Consider the following 11,134-nt stretch of genomic DNA (forward strand, 5'->3'; position numbering starts at 1 on the left):
TGTCCCTCCAAAAGACAAATTGTGCTGACTTCACTAAGGGAAGAGAGGGAAGGATCAATCTATTCCCCCTTCTCCATCTTTGGGCTCCATCCCACCTCTCTCACTCTTTAGTCTCAATGTAAACATAGTGGGTGACTCCATTTTCTCATCCATTATACAAGTTCAAGACTCTTATCATTAAACTGAAAGTATCAAATTCATGCCCATGGAGCCTGCAGAACTCTCCGGTGCAGCAGGAACCAGATTAAAAATACTTAACAAAATGAGTAAAAATACAACACAGATGGTGTAAATTTGTGGTTTTATAAGTCAAAATGGGCCCCCAGGGATCCCTCTCCTTTTGAGTCTAGCACCACTGTGTTAGATCATCTGAATGCTTGATGCCCCACCCACCAGAAGGTAAGTTTCTAAAGTCTGTTTCTGTCTTACAGAGAAAAATCTCAAGTCATCAAACCTTCAGAACAGTCTGAGATCTTCTTGTGAGATTACATACCCTGGGAGGAGGCACTGCGGCTCGGAGACCTTCCTCTATCTCTTCTTCAGACAGAACATTATAGACAAAGATATTGCCGTCTCCCCCAACAGACAGCACAAAACGATCATCATAGCTAGGATATAAGGCCTGGATATGTCCATAATCATTGTCATGGACACTGAAGCTCCAGTAATTTTTCATATCGGTCAAGTTAAGGCTTTTATCCCTTAGGATGTAAACCCTAATTTTTCCATCTTGCATCCCACAAAACATCATCTGTTTGGTAAGACTGGGGAAAAAAAAACAAAGATAAATTATTCCAAAGGCTGGTCTTCAAATGGCTTAGCCTCTAATGAATTAACAAAACATTGTAAACAACCAAATTAAAAATCATTGTTGTTCAGTCATTTTTCAGTTGCATCCAACTCTTTATGAACTCAAGTGGGATTTTCTTGCCAGGACACTGGAGTGGTTGACCATTGCCATCTCCAGTTCATTTTACAGATGAGGAAACTGAGGCCAAAAGGGTTAAGTGATTTGCCCAGGGTCACCCAGCTAGTTTAGGGTCTAAGACTAGATTTGACATTAAAAAGATGAGTCTTTGGGTCTCCAGGACAAGTTCTCTATTCATTGCAATAGCTAATTGACCAAATTGAGAATCAGTAGAGATGAAAATGGGGTCAAAACAAATCTTTGAGCTTTTAATCCTGCTCATTAATTCCCCAAACACTTAAAGGAGTTACTGTGTGTAAGAACTTGTATTAGGTTCTAGGGAGACCAGTTTTTAAAAAGAACATTACAGGCAGCTAGTTGGCTCAGTGGATAAAGAGCCAGCCCTGGTAATGGGATGTTCTGGGTTCAGGTCTGGTCTCAGACCCTTCCTAGCTGTGTGACCTTGGGTAAGTCACTTAACCATCCTTGGAACAAATACTTAGCATTGATTTTAAGATGGAAGGTAAGATTTAAAAAAAAGAAAGAGAGAATAGTTCCTATCCTGCAGGTACTTACATTCTATTAAGTGAGCTTACACTCTACAGGAGGGGTGACTAGGTGGTAAAATGGATAGAGGACAAGGCCTGAAGTCAGGAAGATTTATCTTTCTGAGTTCATATCTGGCCCTCAGAAACTTCCTTTATGATCTGGTCACCTGCTATGACCCTTAAAAAGTCATTTAATCCTGTTTACCTCAGTTTCCTTATTAGTCAAATGAGCCAGAGAAGGCAATAGCAAACCACTCCAATATCTTTGAGAGGAAAACCCCAAATGGGATCACAAACAAGTTGGACACAACTAAAACAAATGAACAACAGCAACTTCTCTAGCAATAGATGATGAATGGAATGATTTTATCAGAGTAAGATTTTATAATTTTATGAAATTTTATTGCCAACTATAAAAGACATATTTAACCAATACTTTATAGTTATGAGGTGTTTTCCTATTTGTTATAGCTTTTTTACCCAATTACATGTAAACACAATTTTAACATTCCTTTTTTTTAATGTTGAGTTCCAAATTATCTTTCTCTTTCCCACTTTCTCTCCCTCCCTCTCCCTGCTCTCCAAGAGCTTAAGCAATCTGATATAGATTTTTCATATGCAATCATATAAAACAGGTTTCCATACTAGTCATTTTGTGGAAGAGAACTCAAATGAAAAAGGAAGAGGAGGAGAGGAAGAAGAAGAAGAAGAAGAAGAAGAAGAAGAAGAAGAAGAAGAAGAAGAAGAAGAAGAAGAAGAAGAAGAAGAAGAAGAAGAAGAAGAAGAAGAAGAAGAAGAAGAAGAAGAAGAAGAAGAAGAAGAAGAAGAAGAAGAAGAAGAAGAAGAAGAAGAAGAAGAAGAAGAAGAAGAAGAAGAAGAAGAAGAAGAAGAAGAAGAAGAAGAAGAAGAAGAAGAAGAAGAAGAAGAAGAAGAAGAAGAAGAAGAAGAAGAAGAAGAAAGAGGAGGGGGAGGAGAAGAAGAGGAAGAGGAAGAAGAAGAGGAAGAAGAAAAGGGAATAGAGAGAAGGAAAGAGAAAAAAGAGAGAGAACTATAGGATATTTTGGTCATATCAATTGATTTTTACAAGAAATGTTAGGCAAATATTGCAAGTATGAATATCCCCATTTTACAGAAGAAAAAATTAAAATTCAGAGATATTAAGATATGTGCTCACGGTCACAAGGGTCATTAGTAGCTATGCCATGATTTCAGTCCAGCCTTCTGATTCTAAATTTCAGCTACTCTCTCCATTATGCAATAATTATGTTGCAGGGTGAGGGCAGGTATCTACCTGAAGCTGATCACTCGGATAGGGTTGTTGTCTGTATCATCTACATGGTGGAAATCAAAGGGTTCATCTTGCTGTTCCTCCATTGATTTTGATTGTTCAGTTGGAAACTTACAGTGATAGAGGAAACCAGAATCATATCCACCCTAGGAAAGAGATATAAAAGTATGGAAAAAGGAACATGCAATCAGTTACATGTGACCATAGGAGAATTTAGATGGTCAACAAGCATTTATTAGATGTCTACCCTGTGCCAGTCAAGTCAGAAAACATTTGTAAAGTACCTACTATGTGCCAGGCACTGGGCTGGGCTGGGCTACAAAAAAAAAGGCAAAAGAAAAAAACAACCCTTCCTCTAAAGAAGCTTTCACACAACATGGAAACAACTATGTACAAGTAAAATACATATAGGACAAAACTAGAGATAATCTCAGGGGGGATGCACTAGCATTAAAGGGGAGAGGAATTATTTAGGTCTATATGCTACTCTAAATGTTTTATTTTCATCATTTCTTAATATGCTATAATATTCCATTAGGATAGCTAGATGAATAGAGTGATGGGCCTGGAATCAGGTAGACTCATCTCCCTGAATTCAAATCTGCCTCAGATACTTCCTCACTGTGTGATCCTGGCAAGTCATTTAACCCTATCTGACTTGGTTTCCTCATGTGTAAAATGAGCCAGAGAAGGAAATGGCTAATCCATCTTTGCCAAGAAAACTCCAAGGTTACCTTCCATCTTAGAACTGATATGAAGTATTGTTATTCAAGGCAGAAGAGAGGTAAGGGCTAGGCAACTGTGGTTGAGTGATTTGCCCCTGCTCACAGAGCTAGGAAGTATGTCTGAAATCAAATCTGAACCCAGGACCTCCCATTTCCAGGTCTGGTTCTTTATCCACCGAGTCACCTAATAGTCCCGATAAGGGGTTCCCCACTCCCATATTTCCATTTTACAGATGAGGAAACTGAAATTGAATGACTTGTTCACACAATTTGTGTCAGACTCATGATCTGAACCCAAGTCTTTCTGATTCCAATTCTATCCACTGTACCTCACTGCCTTTCCTCCACTATCCAGGGTACATTTGCCTTTGGTTCAAGGAATCTTTCATTCAGAAATCATTACTGATTTCTGAGTTTACCTGATTAGAGAATCCCAACTCAAGGCACCAAGTTTCCTGAATCTCCTAGAGCCATGTTGATGAACCTATGACAGAGTGCTGGAGCATGCCGGAGGAGACAGCTCCCTGCCCCCTTTGCACATGTTCCTGAGTACATTTCTCACACAACCTGCCCCTCTGCCCAGCAGAGCAATGGGAGCACTTCCTCCCTCCCCTGTCTGGGGTAAACCAGGGGCTCACATGCGGCCTGAGGGTTGCAGTTTGGGCACTCAGTTTCTATAAGGTTTGCCATCACTGCCCTATAGTCTGTGAGCTGCTAAACTCCCCAAGTTCAGACCACAGGGGTGTTTGTATACTCTCCTAATTACCTTTGGCCATATCTGGCTACTGCCAATATAAGTGAAAGCTCATCTGCCGGTAAGGATTTTAAAGGAAAAAAAATTTTAGCAGCATTGTATTAGCAATATTCTATACAAATAATTTGCCAGGAGGAAATAGGCTTCATTTTAAATAGTCCACTGAGATTTTGGTGCTACTAGTTGTCTATTATCATTACTTGTAATAAATTAGTGGCAGTAATAAGCAAAATATTTATTTCTGGCCATCCAATGAGCCTAAGCATTTCTGATCACAAACTGGGAGCCAAGAGGACATATGAAGTCACATGACCTTGACTTATTGGATTATTTATAAACAAATGAAAAGAGTAATATTTGTTGTTGATCAGTTAATTCAGTTGTGTCTGACTCTTCATGGCCCATTTGAGTTTTCTTGGCAAAGATCCGGAAGTAGTTTGCCATTTCCTTCTCCATCTCATTTTATAGATGAGGAAAGTGAGGCAAACAGCATTAAATGAGTTGCCCAGGGTCACAAAACTAATATGTGTCTGAGGCCAAGTTTGAACTCAGGACAATGAGCCTTTGCGACTCCAGGCCCAGCATTCCATCCACTCTGCCATCTAACTGCCCCCCAAATTATCAGTAATCTGTCTAAAATAGCATTAAAACAACCTTCTGCAGTCAAATTTAGTGATTTAGGCAGCAAAGGAGTAAAGAAACTGAAAAAGGAAGATGCATTTGGATTATCCCAACAGTCGTAAGAATGGATGACTGTGAGTATTCAAATTGATTGCTGCAAAATGAATCCATTTGCAACTTACAGATATCTATAACTAATAAACACTGTGAAAGCACTGCTTCTGACACAAAATTCTGCAACAAAGAAATGTCCTGTGTGTGTCCAGTAACCAAAGGCCAAATAATTTAGCAGCAGCCTCAAAGCTAATGCCATAGATTTGGGGCCACCACAGCATAGAGAAAAGATTTCTATACCCCTAGAATTCGTGTAACTAAGATTCACCTTCAGATAATCCCACCCACTGGGGTGGAAACTATTTGCTAGGTATATGACAGAGAATAATACTGCCAAGAGCAGAAAGCAATAGAATGAGTTGCTGTCATTTTGAAGTGGCAGGAGCATGGTTTCAGCTTGAAAGACACAATCAGTGAACTCTATAAACTTTTATTAAATGCCTCCTGGGTGCCAGGTACTTGTTAAATGCTGGGGATACAAAGAAATTCCTTGCTTCAAGGAGCTCATGATATAAGGCAACTAATTATGTATAAATAACCTATGTATAGGAAATATTGGAAATAATAAACAGAGGGAAGCCACTAGAATTAAGAGAGATGGAGAAAAGCTTCCTGGAGAAGGTAGGATTTTAGTTGAGATTTTAAGAAAATTAGGGAAACCAGAAGCAGAGAAATTGATGGGGAAAATTAGAGGAAAGCTAGTAGAGTGACTTGTTCAGGAAACAACAAAGAAGCTAACTTAACTCCTTCTCAGAGTATATAGTGAGGTGTGAATTATAAGGAGACTGGAATGGCATAGGGTGGGCTGGAGATTAGGTGAAGGTGAAGGCAAAGGGCTTTGAACAGCAAACAGATGAATTTATAGTTGATCCTGAAGTACTAGGCAGTCACTGGAGATTGTTGAAGGGGGTGTGGTGGGGCGGTAGTGGTGGGGACAAGGTCAGAACAGCACTTTGACAGCTGAATGAAGGACAGATGGTCTGGAGTGGGATTTGTGGCAGGCCACCTAACCAGAAGGCTATTGCAACAGTTCATGCTGTTGGATGATAAAAGGTTGTATCAAGGTAGTGGCCATGGTAGAGGAGAAAAGGGGGCATATGCAAGATGTATAAGGAAGATAAAATCAGTTGTATTTAGAAATTGAATGAATATAGGGAGGGAGAGTGTAAGTAGTCAAGAATGATAACTAGGTTGCGATCCTGGAAGAATGAAAAGATGGTGGTACCTGCATAATAATTGGGAAGTTGGGAAGGAGGTAGAATTTTGGTGAAAATATTCAGTTTAGTGGACAGGAAGAGTTTAAGATGTTGACAGAAAATCCTAATCAAGATGTCCAATATGAAGTAGGGGAGACAATACTAGAGATCAGTGGAAGGGTTAAATAAAGCTAGGGAAGTAGATTTGAGAATCATCGGCATAGCAATGATAACTGAATTCATGGGAGAAAGAAGAGTACCCAGTGGGATATCCATTATTAATAGGTGTGACCTGAATGAAAATTCAGCAAAGGAGCAGTCAGATAGGAGGAGACTAGAACAGCGTAATGTTACCAAAACCCTGAGAGAAGAGAGTATCACGGGAAAGAAAGTGATGAACCATGTCAAAGACTCCACATACTTTAGTCAAGAAGGATGAGGGCTAAGGAAATGTCATTAGATTTGGTGATTACGAGATCATTATTTTCAAAAACATACCATTACTAACTTTGGAGAAAATTGCTTGGGTTGAATGATGAGTTTGGAAGCCAGATTGAAGAGAGCTGAGAGAGTAAGAGTAAAGAAAGTAGAAGTGCCTATTCTAGACAGCTTTCTCAAAGAGTTTAGCCAAATAAATCAGCAAAGATGTGGGACTATAGCTGGATGGATCGAGCGAAGAGTTTTTGGAAGATGGAAGTAGGTTTTGTAGGCAGTAGGGAGGCAGCCAGTAGTTAGTGAGAGATTAAAGAAAAGTGAGAGAGTAGAGAAGATAGATGGGACTGTTGGAGAAGGTGGGATTTATTGGGATTGCTTATGTATGTAGAACAATTACCCTTGGCGTGAGGGTACCCTCTTCATGTGAGACAGGGGATAGTAAGAGAGAGTGGCAGAAGGCATCTGGGTAAAATGAGAGGAGAATGAGAGAACTCTTGCAGTCTTTTTTCCCCAATAAACTATGAGGCCAGCTTTTCAGCTGAGAGAGTGAGGGGATGGAAAGCTATGGGAAACTTAAGGTGAGATGAAAAGGTTTGCAAGAGCTGTCATGGGAAGTGAGATCGTCATCTAATCACAGAGCTATAAAAAAGTTTGCTCTGGAACAGTGAGAGCCCAGTTGAACTTATGCAATAAAAATGTGTAGTGCACTTAATCAATCTCATTTAGTGATTTTCTCCAATTGCATTCAGCTGCACACTTGAAGAAGCGAAGACCGCAGATGATGGGAATGGGGCTTGGCAGGGCACAATTAGCAACATATGAAGGAGGCAAATGACTCTAAAGATGACAACAGTATAGAGTTGAACTGGTTCACCAAGGGAGCAAGGTGGAGAAAAGAGTGCAGGGAGAGAGCTGAGGGGTTGTTATTTAAGGTTAGAAGGCAGAGGGAGAGGTGTAATGGCTATAGATTATGATCTGGAGGAAATTTCTGGGTTCATGAACATGGAAATGGCATTTTGTGGGTGACAGAAAAATGAAAGGTATGACCATGTTTGTGTGTGGCTGAGGGGGTTCTGGGGAACTATTAAATTGATGAACGGTTAAGGTTAGCATGTCTGAAGAAGAATCAATATGAGGAAGTACCCAGCCCTAGTAGGATGCCAGGAGTTGGCAAGGAGAGGAAGACTGAAAGCCAGGCACAGTATAAATTAAGAAAAGAAGTATTGTGGGGGTCAGGAGGCAACAGCTATCAGAATTTTAATTGAATATGTTGAAGAGGTCAGAGTGTCTTGGTAAGTTTAGGACTCCCTTTCCTAATGTGAATCTTTTCCCTTTGCCATTTTATCAAGTTTCCCAGGAAGCAGGTCTGGGTTGTTTGCGAAGAATAGCAACTGGAAGCTTTTATTGGTGCTGTCTGTCTGAAGTTGTACAATGTGGTAGGAGAGGGAACCAGCACCAAGCAAGAGAACTTTTGTATTTTCTTTAAAAAGGAGAAGCAGGAGGAGGTGCAAGAAAAGGAGGAAGAGGAAGAGGAAGAGGAGGACGGGAATGCGCTACTATTATCCATAGCTAGCATGAGTAATATTTGTACATTGGGCAAATGGCAACAAATTTGAATCAACTTTTTGAAGCCAGGACATTGCTGAGGTGCTGCTGGTTTGGAGAAAAAAGAGCAAGGCCAGGTTTAAGAGGAATCTGTCAGTGGGAGGATGCTGGCCATCCTCTAGTAGCTTCCTATACTAGCCCATTCTCTTATTGACTAGATAATGAGCTTGATTAGTTATATGCTGCTGAAGGATTTTCCAAAGCCCCCATATTCAGTACTTTTGGATAAAACTAGTAGGCAGTCCATTCCTTTTTACAGCTCTACTATCCTGATATACAGAGGTCAATAAATGTGTTTTTCAAGCCAAATATTTTCTGGGAAAAGTAATCTGGCCTTTTGGAAATTCCAATAATCAAACTGAAAGTCTTTCTTAATCGAATGCAGCTAATTAGCAGCCATCCTTCAGGCAGACACATCTGTAATACTTTTTAAAAGATCCCCTCAATTTCTATAACCTAAAACACAAATTCAAATAACTGACCATGTAGCACAATTTTGACTTTTGTCTTGCCACAGGGCTTGGAGGACTGAAAGAGTGAGGTTGATGACTCCGTACAACTCTGCTTCACCGCAATCTGATCTATATGCAAGTCAAAAGCCATCACCCATAGTGGTGTCATTTTAGTCCTCTTCAAGCATGAAGGACAACAACCAACCAGCTAACTAACCAATCCATCCCCAAGGGAATGCTTTCGGAGTACTGTAGAACCTTGTTTTATATGAACTCATCACATGCAAATCCAGGTATGTGTAACTGGCAATTGGAAAAAGAAAAGGTAAAACATGTAAAATAATTTTTCATTAGATACTAAATCTGTGCCATTTTCCTATAAGGCGTAAAGCCTTGCAGGAGATCACCCAGTCACACTCATTCTTGCACTGAGAGGCGTTAGTGCCAGTCATTACATTGTTTTGCGCCACACATTAGCTCCCACAGCGATGTGTCCAATTTCTTGCTTGTGACAAGTCAGGTCCGAGTCAGAACAGTGTTTCTTTGTTTCATTAATGCTATTTAGTTATTGATACAATGCTTGTAGTTCTCATAAGGTTATGACAAAGTGCGCAGGTAGGTTTGTGTAAGAAATACTTATTAAGTAATGGAGTTTGGTAATATGCACAATTTTCGACTTGCACAAAGGCTCCTGAAACGTATTGGTTGTGCACTAGGCTCTGTGAACTACCCATCTAATAAAATCCAAACTAACTTGCCCAGCATCACCCAGATAGTAGGCATGTTTTGAATCCAACATTTCCTGGCTTCCAAACTGGCACTCTATACAGAACACCGCACAAATTTTCATATGAAAAATGCCAAGGAGTCTAAGCAAACATCTTTCAGGCAAATATATTTACCTGATTTGTCATACTTACAAAACAATTCCCCTAAGTTTCCACAACAAACAATTTCGAGTAACTGGGTATATAGCATAGTACCTGGCATATAGGAGGCAATGGATGCCATTCCCTAATCATTGGGCATGTGGACAATTTGTAGGAATAATTTTGCACATATGTACTTTCTTTTTCCTTGTCAGTAACATCCTTGCAATAGAGCTTTAGTAGGAGAATGACTTGTTCAAAGGGCCTGGACAAACTCTCATCCTCTAATTCCACGTTCTTTTTCAGTGACATGGAACCAATCCACAGCTGTAGCAGCTGTGAGTAATGTGACAGCATATTAGTTTTCTGCAGCTGTGCCTGGGTTGAAAGTTATAATTTTTAACTCTCTTTGCTAATTTAGTGACTGTTTTCATTTACATTTCTTTGATTATTAATAGAGTTTCAACACTTTTTGTTTTTGTTATAAATGCTTTGCGTTTCTCATTTTGAAAAATGCTTATTTGTATGAACACTTATTTGCTAAGATTAGTTCTCATATGTTAGTATCAGTTCTTGCTAGAATTAAATAGCAAACTTTTATCTGAAATATTTATCATGACGATTTCCCCCATTGTGTCTCTTTCCTTTTTATTTTGGATTCATTGCTTTTTATGATATGAAATCTGGGAGACTGATATTATGAAAACTATAAAAATAGTATATTCCATTAATGTCAAAGACAAAAATCACATGATTTTATGAAGGCCTATAGAAAATGCCTTTGGCAAAGTACAGTATTCATTTTTTTGTTAGGGACAAAAACACAAGAATTGTAGACTTTTCCTCAACATAATAAATAATAGCTAACATTTAAATAGCACTTACTACATGTCAGGCATTATGCTAAGTGTTTTATAATTATTAACTCATTTGATCCTCACAACAACTCTAGGGAAAAGCTGTTATTATTATCCCCATTTTGCAGATGAGGAAAATGAGGCAAATAGAGGTCCGGTGATTTGCTCAGAGTCATACTAATGAGAGTTTGAGGCTAGATTTGAATTCAGGTTTTCCTGACTCCAGGCCCAGCACTCTATCTATTATTGTACCACCAAGTATCTATCTAAAACCAAAACCTAATATTATTTGTAATGGAGAAATATATTCCCGGAAAAGATTAAGGTTAGTAAGGATGCCCACTACCTCTACTATTATTTGACACAGTTCTAGAAATAAGCTATAGAAATAAGCCAAAAAAAGGAAATTAGAGGGGAAACACCGACAAAAAAGAAGCAGAATTATCTCTAATTGTTTACTTAAAGAATCCTAAAAGCAAAATGGAAAAAAATAATTGAAGTAATTTATAAACAGAATCAGAATACAAAATTTGCCCAGAAAAATCATTAGTCTTTCTTTATATTACTAACAAAAACCCAATGGGAAGAGATTGAAAAAGAAAATTCATAAAATAAAAAATCAAAATATCTGGGAGTCTTATCAAAACATACTCAGGGCTTATTGACCACAATGACAAATCATTCATTATGGAAATGAAGAAAGACAAATACATGGTGAGATTAATTATGCATAATTAATTATTCCAATATAATAAAAATGATA

General features: G+C 38.8%; 1 protein-coding gene across 4 annotated transcripts in view; it reads right to left on the reverse strand.

Moving 5' to 3' along the window:
* Positions 1-11,134, reverse strand: part of CFAP44 (cilia and flagella associated protein 44) — a 167,848-nt gene that overhangs the window by 81,631 nt on the left and 75,083 nt on the right. For all 4 annotated transcript variants that reach the window (XM_016433465.2, XM_016433464.2, XM_056793465.1 and 1 more), the window contains 2 exons: positions 2,747-2,889; positions 494-764 (listed from right to left, as the gene is read on the reverse strand). In XM_016433465.2, the coding sequence (XP_016288951.2) occupies positions 494-764; positions 2,747-2,889 (414 nt within the window). The remainder of the gene's footprint in view (positions 1-493; positions 765-2,746; positions 2,890-11,134) is intronic.

The sequence above is a fragment of the Monodelphis domestica genome, chromosome 4 (genome assembly GCF_027887165.1).
Source record: "Monodelphis domestica isolate mMonDom1 chromosome 4, mMonDom1.pri, whole genome shotgun sequence".
In the NCBI taxonomy this organism is placed as follows: Eukaryota; Metazoa; Chordata; class Mammalia; order Didelphimorphia; family Didelphidae; genus Monodelphis; species Monodelphis domestica.